Source organism: Panulirus ornatus, chromosome 55 (genome assembly GCF_036320965.1).
Source record: "Panulirus ornatus isolate Po-2019 chromosome 55, ASM3632096v1, whole genome shotgun sequence".
In the NCBI taxonomy this organism is placed as follows: Eukaryota; Metazoa; Arthropoda; class Malacostraca; order Decapoda; family Palinuridae; genus Panulirus; species Panulirus ornatus.
The window spans coordinates 31,332,347-31,350,674 of record NC_092278.1 but is presented as its reverse complement, the minus strand read 5'-3'; the positions used below and the strand labels follow the sequence as shown (position 1 = coordinate 31,350,674).

Here is an 18,328-nt window from a genome sequence, read left to right as displayed (position 1 = left end):
CAGCAGGATCAAATCAGGCATAGTACTGGGTTTCTTTGTAAGGGCACTGAGGATTTACAGCCTGTAATTTTTTGGAGGAGTTCAAGCAGATAACAGATCCCTTAAGAAAACTTGAATGAATAGGGGAGCGAAGAGGAGAAAAGAAAATGTGTAGTGGTTCCGAGCACCAGAGGAGCAAGCACCATTGGGAGATTTCTCAGTAGTACCTTCCAAGATATAGCAGTAGAATCAGGAGCTAGGATACATAGTTAGATAAAAAAGACCAAAGCATACATAAGGGAGAAATGTGGTGTTCAAATTTCCATGTGGAGATGCAACAGGAGCTGTGTGGGAGAGACAAGTAAAGGTGTGGAAGAGCCTATATTTTACTGGAAGATAAACAACTCAGTTACAAGAGTTATGGGTGGGCTTCAGTGGCCACCAGACTGATGGTTGGAGCTTTTCGGTTGAATACAAATGGACAGATGAGAGGAACTGACATCAGAAATTAACACACCGCAGCAACTAGGAGCCTGGTCAGTGGGATTGTATATAACCATATAACCTTGTGTGAGACACTGCTGTCATAGTCTCCTGAGAAAGACAACTGTCGAAACATTGAGAATTTAATCCTGATTGATGGTTCTTGTCTCATTTCTGTCTTGCTATCTACTTGTCAGAATAAACAACATCCACTTGTGAAATTCATCATTAGACTCCCTAATGTATTTTCTGTTTCCTCACATTTGGGTAGCTGTTAATCCTCTAAGTAGCTTTTCTTCTACTCCAATGTGGACATTTTACTTCATCATTAGTCTCAGGTTGAATATGTTATCAAAGGTCACTCAACCACAAATATCTTTTTTTCTAAGGTGTGGCTTAGCTGATCATAAAGGTTCAGTATGCAGGTTGTCATACATGATCTTCTGAACCCATTTTGTCTCTCATTTAGGTCATTTATGCTAGACAAATATTCCTTTGCTTACCGATTACTTCTGTAGCATCTGGCGGGCAATACTGGTTAGGGTTACTCTGCAGGCATTTAATTTAAGGCTACTTCTTTGTCATCTAATCATGCCCCACCTCAACAAAAGTGTACGGTGGCCCTTATGTCATCACCCCTGCAAATTTTTATGAACAGATTCTTCTTCGTGCAATAACTCAAGAACTATACATGATAGAATCTTAAGATTTACACCATAAGTACGACCATTACATTTTGGGGCATATTATTTCATAGATTTGCATTTTGATAAGAAAAATCTTTATTTGTAAAGGTCTTGTTAGCACATACTAACATCATAGATATACCTTTTAGGGGTGCAGAGCTGATTAGATTTTGGAAAACATGATTGCACAAATTTGCTTATTGATTAGATTTTTTCCAAATTCCTCTTAGCACAGTAACTTAAAAACATACACCTTGGGTACCTTTAGTGGAAATGACTCGTGGGTTAAAACTAGGGACACTGAATTTGCATGATGTTCCATATTGATTAAAAAAAAGAGATTTTCTTGCAAATCATTGCTAGTATTATAATTTGGGAATGATACTTGATAGAAACTTCATACCATAGAAACCTGAAGTGGAGATGACAAACTGGTAATATTTTCAAATGAACAGTCACAAAGATTTGCATATTTATTTTGAATACTCTGTTTGTAATGATATAACTCAGGAGTGCTGAATGATGGATGTTAAGATTTATAACATACACATGTTAAGTTGACAATTGGTATATATATATTTTTTTTTTGCTAAGGTTTTCATTTTTTTTGATTACTGGCACCTTGTTAAATTTCTTCCATGCTTTGGAACATTTCTTTTGTTGAAGGAGATTTTAAGCATCACCAGTAGTTTGACAAAGAGCTCTACACACTCCTTCAGCGTAGATAATGAGATGCCACAAGTACCAAGTACTTTTAGTTAGTTTCCTCCTTTGTGAGCTTCCTGAATTGCACTGGATTGACTTTGAAAACCTGTAAAGTGTCATTCCTTCAAAGTCTGTTAGTAATATTACTTTTAGATCTTGGAGAGTGTCCTGCCACTCCAAAAGTGTATGTGGGACATCTGCTAACATGATAAGACTAGAACAACCTAAGATGAAAACTTCATACTTACACTGCGGGTTTATATGATGAAAAAATTATTAGATTTAGAGTCACAGAATTGCATGAATTTGCATATTGATTAGGAAAAGCTGTCATAGGATAATAAGGATGGTCTGTATTTCATAGAGATGAGAAGTATAATTGTTGCAGTAAAAGGATATCTTCTGATATTTTCATGATACTATGGTTCCATAGGGTGTTGATAGATTCTTCAGACTTGAGCATTTTGAGAAGAAATGAGGGATCTTTGTAAAGGTAATGGGATATTAGGGTGGACATGGTGAAAAAATGGATCATGTTACCTTAATTGTCTGCTTTTATTGTATAACCTTCATTATCCCTTATGAGCAATTTCACACTTACTACAGTTATCATATGAATAATTTCACTTGAACTATATATATATTTTAATCTGACTTGGTATTTTTTCTTCAGGTTATGATGCTACGTCAGACACTTCAACACTGCGGATGCCAGACACACTACACCAGAGGGTAAGTCACAAGTTCTGTTTAGCTGATTGACTAGTGTCTGAGTGGTTAGTTTCCTCCCAGGCTGGCTGGCTGGCTGATGATCAGGCTGGTTACCTGATTGGTTGGTTGCCTGATTTGGTGATTAACTAATTTACTGACTGACTAGTCTACTAACTTCCAGACTCACTGGTTAGTTGGCTGCCCTTATCTAAACAGGCTTATGAATTTGATATGCTTCTGCACCTTATATTTCATTTGTCTGTAGAGTGAACACCCATTTACTTCAGAGTTTTTCTATAAGGTGACTGATTAATGATAGATATTTTTGAGAAATCAAGTAAAGTTGAGATCCAAAATATATAATTGTACTGGGATGTATGTAGCATGTGTGGATAGTTAGATGACAAATCCATATGTTGTGGATTGGTATAAAAAAGTTACATTTGAGCCAGTGTAAAGCATGTACTGAAACTAAGACCACTTATTTGCCTCCATCTCATTTAGTTATTTTTGCAGCAGTTAGATTTACCCTAGTCGGTTAAAGAGAACTCATATCCAAGAATGCCCAGTCACACTTAATGCCTGCAAAAGAAATTAACTATAGTGTGTCCAGAGGGCAGTTTGAAAGCTGTGATCACCATCCAATTCCTAACCCTATGACTTACAATCGCATCACACCAGCCAACCCTTCCCCCCCTTCATGCACCTTATTCTTGGACTCCAACAGTCATCAGAAGGTAACCCAACTTCCATTGGAGATGATAGGCCAAGAGAGGAAGTGAGGTGTAGGTAAGTAACCAACCTCCATAGGAGATGGTCAGCCAATGACAGGAAATGAGGGTAAGTAAGTAGTCTTTGCTTAGAAAAGAGCTTTTCACTGGCTCAGAGTTAGCTTGCCAACCCATCCCCCTTACTTGCCTTCATTCTATAGTCTTACCAAATATTCTACAGGGGAGTAGGACCTTCACAGCAGGATAAGATTCCTGATGTGATCCAAAGCACAGACTTTAGTGATTAGTTAGTGAAGAGGTCTGCAGGCCAATCACATCAACATGACCAGGAAATGACCTGGACAGGTTGCTGTGTGGTTGTTGTAATAACTGATCCGTACAGTATGAGGAGAGAGTTCTGCATTAGTTGGGTCCCCTCTGCTGAACTTTGTATACCATCTAGAAGCCTGTTCAACCTTTGTAAACTGCCAGCATTCAGTCTCATTGGTTAGTTTATTTGATCCACCTGCCACTGTAAAACTAAACCAGTACTTCTTAACATCCTGTCTAATTAGCTTTTTGTCATAGCTTGTGGTTACTCTTGAAGGATTATTCAGTATTAGTATTGTTCAGAAACTTTAAAGTTATCATCAGGTCCCATCTTAATTGCTCTCATGTGTTCACTTTCAGTAAGAGCTTTGTCCTTCATAATGTGCAGTGACCAGACTTGTGATGCATAATCCAGTTTCGGTCTGATGTATGTAATGAACAATTTCCTGAACATGACCTTGTCCATATACTTGAATGCAAGTCTTTTATTTGCCAGGAGATAGTTTGCCTCATTCACAATTCTTCTAACAATAGGTTAGGCACAATGTAAACACCTGTGTCTCTAATACATGCAGATGCATGTTCTTTATTTCCCACTAGGTAATGATCACACCAAGGCCTTCTTTTGCTCTGTTCCATCCCCATTACTGTGCACATACTTGGATTAGATGTCATTATCCTTTTATCTGGCCAACTTTTGTCCAGGTTCCCCTGTAGGCTGATGAAATTATCATAATTTCTTCCTCTCATGACCTTTGCATCATTTGCAAACATATTTAGTAAGATACCAATCCATCTGTTTAGTCATTTACATACACCAAGAATAGCTATGGGCCCAAGACTGAGCATTAGTCATCTTTATAGATATTATGGTGTCAAAGAGGGTCTGTCTTCATGGATGCACTGTATTTTGGAGGTTAGATTATTTTAACCATCTGTGTGCAAGTATTTTCTCAGGTGCATATCGGGCTCTTTGAGTGTGGCTGAGAAATTCTGTCCAGAACCTTCATATTAGAAGAAAGTAACAGTTTTGAGATTGGATTGTGGGTTAAGAGGAAATTTTTCAGTGGGTCATGATTCTACTTAAGTTTTAATGCTATACATTAAAGGTGTATTTTTGAAGCTTTTTTTTTAAAAGAAGAGCTAAAAAGACATTTACTTATAAGCTATCAGATTTGACTTTTGAAACTTCATTAGATGGTGTATATTAGCTATCAGATTGAATTACATGCAAATGTTATTGCTCAAGCTGCTTTAAACAGTTTATGTATTTTCTCGTGTTCGGTAAAATGGCATAGGTTACTGAGTTCCCTAATCAAGGCCTAAGCCAGGTACCTATTTTATCAACCAACTCCAAAGGGAGAATGAACAACTAGGTTGACTGTGGACCGACTGCCAAAACTAGAATTTGAACCTATGTGCTTGACCCTGGGTGGCCCATTAAAGCATCATGATCAGTGATGCTAACTGCTTTGCCATGGAGGTCCATGTAATTCATTTGTTAAATCAATGCCTCTGTGTCATGAATTAGTTAAGTGTGGGGTATATCTATGTTTCAGAAATCCATGTGAGTTTGTGTAAATGAAGAAAAATACTTTTAGAACAAAAGTTTGGTATGTATATAATGTGCATGATATATTTGAAAGTGGACTACAGACATTATGTAGGTACACCATTTAGCATGCTGCAGCTCAGCTGAGATGTAGTCTTATCTGTGGTTCACAGTATTGATATTTTATTCTCACTTCTTTACTCCTTACTCCCAACAGTTTTAAGACATCAAGAAGTGATGTGAAATAAGGCAATTGTAATGCATGACTTAATTGTTTAACAAGACAGAAATATTAAATATTTTCCTTTCAGCCAATACTTTCTTGCTTTTCCTGTGTTTCCAATCAGACTTGGAGTATTTCAGACTAAATAATCATCACCAGCAGATTTTCTGATCTGTCACAAATGCTCTTACTTGCTTCCCACATTGTGTGACAGCTGGCATATTATTTTTACCTTAAGATTTTTTTTTTCATTTTGTACTTATATGTTATTTTAGAATTAAAGAAACAACAATAATTTATGATCCTTAGGGTGTGTTTGAATTTGCCTGCTGTTACTTTTTTTTTTTTTTTTTTGATAATTACAGCAAATGTACAAAGGGCTTCTTGCTGGTATGTTGGTAAAAAGTCCTTGCTGCTAGCATTGCCTACACATTTGGTTTAGGATTAAGCTCACCAATTGTTCTGTGCTGCATTTTATAATATATGCCATGATTAGTTTTCTTCCAGTTTCATACATTAGTGTCTTGATAAATGCTTTTTCTTCATCTTGATTTGCATCACATGTCCATTTTTTATCTCCTTTACTGCATGCAAGGCAAATCTCAGGCCTGGCTGTTAATTCAAGGTACTGTATTATAACCTTAGGTATGATTAGCATGCTATGTAAACTCCATTTATAAAGTCAGGAAAGTGTGGTTATATATATATATATATATATATATATATATATATATATATATATATATATATATATATATATATATATATATATGTTATGTATTACTGCTGAAATGTTATATTTGTAGAATGTTATTGGTAACTTATTAAGGTCATACTCATTATCATAGTGAAATGGTTGTTTGAATAGTTTTTCAGTATATTGAAGAGTAATGTTCTTTGCATGAAATGGAATGTAGTTTTTTGTTTATCAAGGAAATTGTAATGGAAAAGTAATTACAGTTACTCATTTTAACTGTGATACAGGAGGAATTGTAGTGCAGTTTAGTCTACCATAACATTCAAAAAGAGCTAGAGAAATTGCAACTTCACTCCTGTGTACCTAGTGATGTAGTTTATACATACTATTGAAATGGGATTACATCAAGTGAAGGCATTGACTTATCCAAACCCTGATTGTCTTAAATGTATTGTTAATAAGCCCTAAAGAACGGTAGAAGAAAGAAAAAAAAGGATGTGATTTAATGTTCATAACATTTGAGAATTTTATCATTTTCTGAGCATCCAGGGCTGCATATGTTGAAGAAATAGTCTTGGTGTGTTACTAATAAGCCCTAATGAACTGTTGAAGAATGGAAGAAAGTAGTGATTTAATGTTCATAGCATGTAAGATTCTTTTATCAATTTTTGAGCATCTAGGGATGCATATATTGAGAGCTGTGTGACATGAGGAGCTCTGCCATACCTTTGAATACTAAGACATTAAACAGTACAAAGAATTTTGTTTAGTGTATGTCCTAGTAAGGAATATTTTAAGACAGCTCAGTTCGTAGAGAAAGTTATAAAGAGGAAGTGGGTGTATAATTCATTTATGGATGTAAAAAAGGCATATGATACATTGAATATGAAAGCATTTAAGTCTTGACTCAATATGTTGTATATGGAAGACTTTTGAATTATGTGAAGAGCTTTGATAATGGAAGTAATGTATATTTGAGAGAAATTATAGTATTAGTGAGTAGTTTTAAGTAAATGGAGTGCATCAGGGTGATATGATGTCACCATGGTTATTATGTGAATGAGATTGGGATAAAATGGTGAACTGCTTACATAATGGAGAAACAACAAAAATTGCCACTGTTGGTATTTGCAGATTATGCTGTGATATTTTCTACACTGGAAGAAGAACCAGATAGAACAGGGGTCACTTCATTAATGTATGTAGGAGTAGCTGTGGCAATATTGTAATCAATGAGGTAGGAGATGCTGCAGCTGTGAAAAGTAAAAAGAGCTTAGAATTGGGGAAAGTTGTCGAGTTTCAGTACCTCTAGTTTTTCTAGAGTACCCATGTCTCATCCTGCCTTCTCGTGGTGACCTCATTAATGGGTTAATACTCCCCTTAGAGGTATAACTAATGGGTGGATGCATTGCCCATCTCCATCAGAGCAGTCCTTTTAGATTTAGACAAAACACCTGAAGTGTGCTGTGACTTTTTAGTTTTTGGACAATTTTGGAGCCTCGCTGCCTCTGGAAACACTGTGATGGAGTCGCCCTCTGCCAGTGACTTGTCAAAGGTGAGGCAGAAAAGGCTTAGAAGTGGCATTGGTGATTAAGGGTGATGGCACTGAATGTAAATGGGATGACTGGTGAGAATAAAGGGAGGTAGCTTGTGGAGAAGTTTAAAGGTTGTAGCTTGGATGTGCTGGGGATTGGAGAAACCTATATCCTTGAGTAGTGTGCGTGGAGTGAAAATGGAAATGGTGAATGCAAGATATGGTAGGTGTGGTATGGATGAGAATGAATGAAAATTACCAGGGAAAGGGAAAGTAGGGATGTGCAATTGTGCTATCACCAACAGTGTGGGAGGTTGTTACATAGCATGGATGGAATGAATGAAAGGAAAGATTGAGATTGTGAGGTTTGCTTGGGCATGTGCATATGCACCTGTGAATGTGATGACTGTAGGAGGGAAGGATGAAATGAAGCTTTTCTGGAGAAATTTGAATAAACATTCTTGAGAATGAGAGAAACATGATCATATTGGGTTACATGAATGCAAAAGTGGGATGTGATGAAATTAGCGAGACGGTTAGTAAATAAGGGGTGCCTGGAATTAATGAGAATGGAAGTTATCTTGTGGATATTGGGCTGAGAGGTACTTATTTCTTACAAACTCCTTTTTCCTCCACAAAATGATCCTCAGATGCACATGGATGAGGAATGATGGAAGAGAACAGCAAAGATTGAGAAAGGCCATGCTAGAAGCTAGAGTTGTGTGAGGATGGGGATGAGGATCAGGGAGAAGTGGCAGTATGGTGTAAGGAAGAATGGAGAGGTAAAAATATTGGCAAGCGAGATGAATCAGTAAAAATGCAGGGAGGAATATGAAAGGAAGGTAACTTAAAGCTTAGATGGAAGTGCAGTGAATGTAGGGATGCATATACGTGTGAATGAGGTGTTTAAAAGGTTGTAGAATTAGTAGTTGGATACAAGGCCATAAGATATAGGAATGAAAAGGGTAATGCATGGTGGACAGAAGAGATTAGAAATGCTGTGGAAGAGAAGAAAAAAGCATGTGGTAGATTGGTCAATAGGAATGTACCAGTGAAAGTTGAGCAGAGGAGGAGGGAAGAATATAAAGTATGTGTGTGGAATGTTAAGAAGCTAATAGAAGAAAGCAAAGAAAGAGTAAGTAAAAATCTTGGAAGAAAGGTAAGTGAAAAGAGTCATGATAATAAGAAACTGTACTGGAAGGAGGTGAAAAAGGAAAGAGGTAGGTGTAAGTGTGGAAATGTTAATGTGGGAAGTAAGGAAGGGGAGAAGCTGAATCAAAAGGAAAGTGAATGGAAGATTGAAAGAACATTTTAAAGAACTTATGAATGTGGGAGAAGGGTAGGCAGCAGTTGTTACTTGCATGGGTATGGAGGATGGAAGGAAGAGGCTACAAGTGCAAGGGCCTATTGCAAAAAGAGGGAATAAGAAGGGCAATAATGAGGCTGAAAGTAGGAAATGCATCTGGACTGAATGGGATTTTGTCTGAAATGCTGAAGTATGGTGTAGAAAGTGTGATAGAGTGGATGCATCTGATATGTGATATGGCATGGAAACAGAAGGTTGTGCCTGAGGATTAGATTAAAGCTATTATTGTTCCTTTATTCAATGGTAAAAGATGTTAAGGATGTATGTAGCAATTATAGGGGAATAAGTCTGTTAAGTATACCAGGAAAAGTGTGTCCAAGAATGTTGATTAATAGAGTGATGGAAGTGACTGAATGCAGAATAAGTGGAGAGCAAGGGGATTTTAAGTAAGGTAGGGGATGTGTGAATCAGATTATTGAGGCAAAGATGATCATGGAAAAGTATTTACAGAAAGGCAAGAAGATTTATGGATCTGGAGAAAGTGTGGAGTGGAGTGCTTTATTGGATGTGTTAAGGTTTTAAGATGAAGGAAGACAGTTGTTGGATGGTGTGAAAGCCTTCTGTAGAGGAGCAAATGCATGTGTAAGAGTGGATTGAGAATTGAGCTAAAGTTTTAGTATATGTGTAGGTGTGAGGCAGGGCTAGGTGATGTCACCGTGGCTTTTTGATATATTTATGGATGGAGTGATAAGAGAGATGAAGGTAAAACTAGGAAAAGTGGCACAGAGATGGAGTGTGGCTGTGAGAAATGGTGGATAGTGGTAATCCTGTTTATGGATAATACTCTGTTGCTTGCTGAGAGTGAAGAGGAGTTGCAGAAGGTTGAAAGTGTTTTATGATGTGTGTAAGAGTAGGCAACTGTAGGTAAATGCAAGTAAAAGTAAAATAATGGTGTTTGAAGGGAAACAGAGTGAAAGTATAAATTTTGTAAAACTGTATAGAATGAAAGAAGAAAGTGTATTAAATTGTGCTTTGGAATTGGGAGGAAAGGGGAGAAAGACTGGAAGAGGTGAGAGAATTTAAGTATTTAGTAGCTGTCTTTGGGAAGTTTAGTGATATGGAAGAAGAGATAATGTAGAAGAGTCATTGGATTCCTTAATAGAGTAATGAAGGGTAGAGCTGTAAATATGGAAGTGAAGAGAGGATTATGGGACAGCATAGTCCTCCCAACCCTGACCTGTGCAACCAAAACATGGACATGGAATGAGTCATAGAGGTCAAGAATCCAGGCTCTAGAAATGAGCTATTTGAGAAGAGCATGGGGTATGACTGGATGGAATAAAGAAAGAAATGAAGGAGTGTATGAGAGATGTGGTATGGCTGGGAATGCAGAGAGAATGAATTGTGGTGTGGCAGAGTGGGTGAAACATAATACTTTATGGTGGTTTGAGCATGTGGAAAGAATGCAAGAGTGGGAGTTTACAAGGAGTGTGTATCATAGTACAATTAAAGGGTCGATGTGAGAGGAAGGCCATCTGTTACATGGGCAAATAGGGTGGAAGATTGCAAGGAATGGTGTATGCCAGGGAGACATGTAAGGACTGGAATAAGTGGAGACTCTTTTGCTGTGGCCACCCTTTGATGGGAGTTTCTGGAGGGAATGGGCATCAGAGATATAGATAGATAGATAGGATGTTGAAAGTAAATACAAATATAAGGAAGGTGATAGATTTTAATGGACTTTGGGAGGTCACTGTGCAGTATCATCTTGCATCATGAAGAACTGGATGTTGTGGATGAGTTTAGATATTTAACGTTAAAGTTTAGTAAGAATGGTAGTTAGAAAGCTGAAATGCATTCACTGGAAGCATTGGTGAATGGAAACATTTTCAAGTATAGAGTATGCAAGAAGCTTGCATGTAGTTGTACTTGTCCCAGTTAATGCTTGGATGTAAAACCCGCATATATAATGGTCAGGATAGGTGAAAGACAAGAATAATAGTGATGGGTACTTTATGTGATACATTTGTAATTAGGAGGATGGATAGGATGAGGAGTGAAGATGTTACAAGGATATGTCATATGAGGAAATGATTGGAAAGGCTCATTGATTAAAGTCTTGTAAGACAATATGGCCATGTAAAATGAATGGCAGGTTATGGGTTGATTAAGAAGGCAAAGTAGTGCTTTCAAAAGTACAGAGAAGAAAGGTAGACCACAGTAGAGATGGATAGATGAAGTAACATGATTTATTGGGACTAGGGATGTTTCAGATGAAGATGTTATGGACTGACAGGGGATTGGGAATCCTGGAAACATCATGTTTGGATCAAGTTGGTCTTACTCTGTGTATTAATGTACTGAACAAATTGCAAATAATAAACCTTCCAACACACCAGGAATGCATTAAGGAGAGGATGTTTATGAGCTAATCTCAGAGGGTGTAGGCTATATGTTTGATCGACTCCATGGAATAAGGAATAGAGTATATGGGAATAGTTAGATAGATGGATACAAGATATCAGGGAAATGACTTTTAAGTAACATGTAGTGAAATTGAAATGTGTTTAAGCATGGGAGTGTGTATGTAGCTGTTGAGTAAACCTCTATAATGCTGAATTCATCAGAAATGACACTCACCCAGTGCTGGAAAAAGAAAAACCCAAGAATTTTTCCCCTTGGAGAATATCTCTGTATCATTTGTTGTTGAAGAAAGTAAGTAGAATACTTTCCTCTATACTGGTATTGGAAGATGTTCAGTTGATTGGGCAGGGCTTTGGCTTGTGGTATGGATATTCCTCATATATTAGTATATGGTGATACTAGATTTTTCATCAGTCTAATTTCATTTTGCATACACCTAAACTCATTGTACACTGTCTGGTTTTTTTTTTTTATTATACGTGGACCGTATGTAACATGTCCATGTTCGCTGATGGTACGGCGCTGGTGGCTGATTGGGGTGAGAAACTGCAGAAGTTGATGACTGAGTTTTGTAAAGTGTGTGAAAGAAGAAAGCTGAGAGTGAATGTGAATCAGAGCAAGGTTATTAGGTTCAGTAGGGTTGAGGGACAAGTGAATTGGGAGGTAACTTTGAATGGAGAAAAACTGGAGGAAGTGAAGTGTTTTAGATATCTGGGAGTGGATTTGGCAGCGGATGGAACCATGGAAGCGGAAGTGAGTCACAGGATGGGGGAGGGGGTGAAGGTTCTGGGAGAGTTGAAGAGTGTGTGGAAGTCGAGAACATTATCTCGGAAAGCAAAAATGGGTATGTTTGAAGGAATAGTGGTTCCAACAGTGTTATATGGTTGTGAGGCATGGGCTATAGATTGGGTTGTGTGGAGGAGGGTGGATGTGTTGGAAATAAGATGTTTGAGGACAATATATGGTGTGAGGTGGTTTGATCGAGTAAGTAATGAAAGGGTAAGAGAGATGCGTTGTAATTAAAAGAATATGGTTGAGAGAGCAGAAGAGGGTGTATTGAAATGGTTTGATGAAATGGAGAGAATGAGTGAGGAAAGATTGACAAAGAGGATATATGTGTCAGGGGTGGGGGGAATGAGGAGAAATGGGGGACCAAATTGGAGGTGGGAGGATGAAGTGAAAAAGATTTTGAGCGATTGGGGCCTGAACATACAGGAGGGTGAAAGGCATGTAAGTAATAGTGAATTGGAACAATGGGGTATCCCAGGGTCGACATGCTGTCAATGGATTGAACCAGGGCATGTGAAGCGTCCGGGGTAAACGAAAGTTTTGTGAGGCCTGGATGTGGAATGGGAGCTGTGGTTTCGATGCATTACACATGACGGTTAGTGTCTGAGTGTGGACGAATGTGGCCTTTGTTGTGCTTTCTTAGCACTACCTCGCACGCTTGTGGAGGGAGTGGGGTGTCATTTCATGTTTGGCGGGGTGGCAGGGAGAATGGATGAAGGCAGCATGTATGAACATGTGCATGTGTATATATGTATATGTCTATGTATATATATGTATGTATACATTGAAATGTATAGGTATGTATATGTGTGTGTATGGGCGTTTATGTATATACATGTGTACATGGGTGGGTTGAGCCATTCTTTCACCTGTTTCCTTGCACTACCTCACTAATGCGGAAGACTGCAACAAAATATAATAGATAGATAGATAATGATAGTTGTGGGAGTATGTGATAGAGTGTAAGAAAGTAAACTCTAGATTGATATGGGTAAAACCGAGAGTGGATGGAGAGAGATAGGTGATTATTGGTGCCTATACACCAGGGCATGAGAAGAAAGATCATGAGAGGCACGTGTTTTGGGAGCAGCTGAGTGAGTGTGTTATGAAAGGAACCACAGTTACCAGAGTAGAATCACATGAGGCATGTGACAGTTTAAGGGTTAAAAAAGCAGCTTTTTTTTTTTCATACTTATTCACCATTTGCTGCAAGAGCGAGGTAGCGTGAGGAGCAGATGGCTGAGCCTTTGAGGAAAAAATCCTCAATTGGCCACCTTCTCTGTTCCTTCTTTTGGAAAAGTAAAACTGGAGAGGAGGATTTCCATTCCCCTGCTCCCGCCCACTTTAGTCACCCTCTGCGACACGTGGGAAATATGTGGGCAATATTTTCTCTCCTTAGCCCTAGGGATAAGAAAAAAGAGTTATATAAGTATTCATGTATGATATTTTTTAACACACTAGACTCAAGTTGAGTGCATGCATGAGTGAAATGAGAGGCTGTACTGTATACTTTTCATAAGTTGAAGATATGCATGAGTAAAATGAGAAGCTGTACTGTATAATTTTCATCCCAGTGTACTTGGGATTGAGTGAAAAAATAACAGTGGCACATCAGGGAATAGATATCGATTTTCTGTATATTGTATAGTGGGGGCATCATTACAAGAGGGCTCCAGAGGGGTGTGCCTCCACTTTTTTTGATGGTTCTTCCACATCCAACTTCCACATCAAAGATTATGGCCCATCTGCAATCCAAGTACAGTAAAACTTTTTTTTACCTGAAATGCTTGGGGAAATCAGCTATTTCTGATTTTGAAAATGTCAGTTACTTAAGGTTTATTTTTGATACATTGAATAATTCAGAAATTATCCATCCCTTGCTTATGCTGGGGTTATTTTCTGTAAAAATCTCGCACAGAGAGAAATTGCATGTAGCTTTAGCGGATTCTCCAGTTACATTTCTGTTTTGTAGTTTCTGATGTTGAATAAACTCCTTAAGGCATCCTTTACTGGCTTGAAATGGCAGGTGTATGGAAGGGGTGTGTAGTGTCACCATGGCTGTTTAGTAATGGATGGGATAGTGAGGAAGGTAAATACAAGGGTCTTGGTGAGAGGGGTTAGTATGGAGTCTGTAGAGGGTGAAGGGGAGCCTGGGAAGTGTCCAAAATTGTTTGTTGATAACACAGCACTTGTAGCAGAATCAAGTGAGAAACTACAGAATTTGGTGATTGAGTTTGGGAGTGTATTTGAAAGGAGGGAGTTGAGAGTATATGTGAATGAAAACAAGATTATTTGATTTATCAGAGCAGAGGGACAGTTTAGTTGTGGTATAAGTTGAAATGAGAAAGTTTGGAGACTGTGAAGTGTTTTAGGTACATGGAAGTGGAACTGGTGGCGGATGGAACCATGGATGTGGAAGTGAGTCATAAGGTGGATAAAGGAGCAAAGGTTCTTGGAAAATGAGGTATGTGTGGAATGAGTGGTCATTATGTGGAAGGGTAGCGATGGAAGTGTTAAAAAGTATAATAGTCTCAAAGATGGATGTGCAGAGCTGGGAGAATTTGTTGGAAACGACATGTTTGAGATTAGTATATGGTGTGAGGTGGTTTGATTAAGTAGTAAAAGGGTAAGAGAGGGTTGTAGTAATAAGAAGAATATAACTGAGAGTTGAAGAGGGTATGCTGAAATTATTTAGACACAGAGAGAGTAAGTGAGCAGAGGTTGACAAAGAGGGACACATAGAGAGAATAAGTGAGCAGAGGTTGATAAAGAGGAAAAACTTTGAGTGCTTGGGGCCTAAACATTGAGGAGGGTGAAAGGTTAGAATGGGATAGAGTGAACTGTAGCAATGTGGTATACAGGGGGCAACTTGCTGTCAGTGGACTGAATCAGGGCTTGTGAAACAGAGGAAACCATGAAATGGTCTTTGAAACCTTGTGAATAGGTAGCTATGGTTTTGTTGCATTACACATGACAGCTTGAGAACAGATATAAGTGAATGAGGCCTTTGCTTTGCCTGCCTAACACCACCTTTGCTAATACAGGAAATGGCTATCAAGGATGAAAAAAATTTCCTTATTTATAAATATTTTCTTACCTATACTTTTCTTCTTGTGTAGACCTGCAGAAGCAACCCTTATTCCTTTAAGATTAATGTCATGGTAGTGAATTCAAGTAGTGCCTGCTTCATATATGTTATAGCCAGATCACTGTAACAAATTCTTTCACAAATGTTTTGAGCATTGCCCTAAGGCTTTCATCTCTTGAAAGGTGTAGATATATGATCAGCAGCCAAAATGTTTGGGGAAGATTTTGCTTGTGCTACCTTGCACTGACTGCAGGAAAAGGCATACATGATACAGATAGATAGAGATACAGGACTTGTAACAAGTTGTGTGTAACAGCTTTAGTTTTGATGAACATTACTAAGAATGAAATAATTATGTTGCAGGTTTTGTATTTTTTAATGTGCTGTTGCATATGATGGAAATTGTGAAACATATTTTTCTTAGGTCTGTAAGGAGTACAGCATTCCTTTAGTTGCAGTAACTAAAAATTTTGATCCTTTGATGTTGTAGAAACTAGTATTAGTATTAGTATTGATGGGAATTCCCGGAGGGAATGGACATCAGAGATATACATAGAAAACCATGTTCTTTGTTTAGATCTCCTTTTTTATATACCAAAAAGCTGTAATAATAATTTCATGATGTCATCTAATTATTTTGATAATTTTTGTAATTAGAAAGATGATCAGATACTCAGTAAGAGCTCTTGATAGAAACCTTGTAGACTTAAATAATTTAAAGCCCCATTAAAAAAATGTTGAACCTCTCAGTTAAGTTCCTAGTTCCTTTAAGCTCTTAAGAGTTTCTCTAATACTTTGTATTGCATTTTTAACTGTATAATTATCACTACTGTACTGAATATATTGCACTAAGTTATACATAAGTACTGTTGACAGAATTGATTTATGTAGCATTTTCTTTAAGCATTGATGTTTAGTTTTCAAAGTATTTACTGACCCTCTTCTTCTTCAGGTTATAACTCATTTCATCTTACCTGCAGGGTTCACCCCTTTCTCGAAAGGAATCTTACAAGGACCAGCGGCGGAAGTATCGACGTGAGAAGAAAAGAGTGGCACGAGAGCTTCTTAGCACGCTAAAAGACCCAGCTGTGGTAGTGTTGGCTGACTGGCTAAAAGTGCGTGGATCACTCAAGGGATGGACCAAACTGTGGTGTGTTTTGAAACCTGGCATGTTGCTCTTGTACAAGAGTGCCAAAGCAAAGGTAACTATGTTAACCTTTTTTTTTGGATGAATTAACTTTTGTATTTATCCTATAAGCAGGCTTGTTAACTGTTGCACATACAGAGACAGCATAACTTTGTCCGGAATATTTTCCATAGTTATAATGAAATGCACATATGAAAACTTCTAATCATTAACCAAGTGTTATGTCTATAGGTTTTTACAACTCTTATACCATGTCCATAATTAGTCTCTTGGTATAATAACAATAATTTCTGTAAGTTTTTATATGCTTGCCTTAATATCAAACAACAGTTAACTTGCCTTCTTAGCAATTCTTTTAATGTGATGTTCTAGTGATAAGCTAGAGTCTCAGCAATTCTTTTAATGTGATGTTCTTGTCATAAGCTAGATTCTTAGCAGTTCTTTTAATGTGATGTTATAGTGATAAGCTATATGTCAATCTTCAAGTCCTTTCATGTATTGATTCATTTTATTTTTTTCTTGCAAGATTATATTCATGGTTAAATCCTTTTTCAGTCTGTGTTATCTTCATCTTTTTTTTTTATTATATTTGGGTTGATTTTCATCATTGAACCTGACATCTGACTAGAGCTGGAGCTTGTCTAAGTCTTTTTATAGATCATTGCAGTGCTGGTCCTTTCTTTGTTCCCTCTTGACTTCTGCATCACCTTTAGACACATTTAAGTATTGATTCCAGTCCTTCTGGCATGTTGTTAACTTATGTTAGAAAAAACAGTGGTTCAATATTGAGCCCTAGAGGATGCTACTGGTTCCTACCACCCTATCTGAGAAGGCATACCTGATGTCTTCTTTGTTCTCTTAGTTAATTTTCGGTCTTCTGAAGTTTACATTATGCATGCTTTAAGTTCAGCTTTTTAATTAATCTCTTGTGCAGTCACAGTGACAGCTTGTAGGTTATTTGCTTTGAATTACTTGTATGCTTCTAAATTTTACCTTTCTTAATTTGTGTTTGTTATATCATCCACTGTTACAAACTGTCCCAAAAGGACCCAGTGGTCTGCCACTGTTACAAACTATCCCAAAAGGACCCAGTGGTCTGTTGCTGTTTGAATTCCTTTGTACTATAACCCCAAACATACCCATCTTTGCTCTTAAAGACAGAGACCTAACTTTCTACATATTTCTCAATGCACCCAAGACATTTGCCATGTCATCCATAGGGTGGCCTACTGCAGCTCACATGGTTCCATTCACTGCCATTTCCTCTCCCACGTATCAAAAGAGCTCCACCTTCTCCAAGTTCTCTCCATTTACGCTCCTTCCAAATTGTGTCTCTTTTCACTACTAAACCTCATACCCTTGCTCTCATTCATATTTACATTCAGCTTTCTCCTTCACATATTCTCCTAGACTTAAGACACCAGCTTCTACCATTTTTCACTCAAATATATCACCAGTACCATATCATTATACCAAACAACAGCTGACTTGCTTCACTGGCCCTTTACGCCAAGCAGACTGCAAACCTGCTCCTCTTTCCAAGACCTTTGCGTTCACCTTTCTCACCATCCCAAACATGAACAGATTAAGCAGACATCACTCACCGCTGCTACAGAACCACCTTCATCCTGAACACTCATGCTCCTCTCTGGTTACTCACACACATGCCTTACCCTGCTTACTCTGCCAGTTCTATCATATGCTTTCTGCAGATCCATAAATGCCGCTTACAAATACTTCAGTTTCTCTTAGTTTTGCTTACACATATTCTTCTGAGTAAACACCTGATCCACACATCCTTAACCACCCTTAAAACCATATTGTTATTCCCCACTCTGATGTTCTATTCATGCCACCACCCTCTCAGTCACCACTTTTGCATGCAGCTTACCAGATATTCTCAACAAACTTATACCACTGTAATTTGAACACTGTAATTGAACATTGCAGTTAATCCTGTTGGT

The 18,328-nt window shown here is 37.8% G+C and overlaps 1 protein-coding gene across 1 annotated transcript in view; it reads left to right on the top strand.

The window, feature by feature from the left end:
• The window catches only part of Orp8 (Oxysterol-binding protein-related protein 8), a 446,356-nt gene that overhangs the window by 325,793 nt on the left and 102,235 nt on the right, over nt 1-18,328 (top strand). The window contains 2 exon segments of the mRNA XM_071692826.1: nt 2,527-2,585; nt 16,198-16,419. Coding sequence (XP_071548927.1) covers nt 2,527-2,585; nt 16,198-16,419 — 281 coding nt within the window.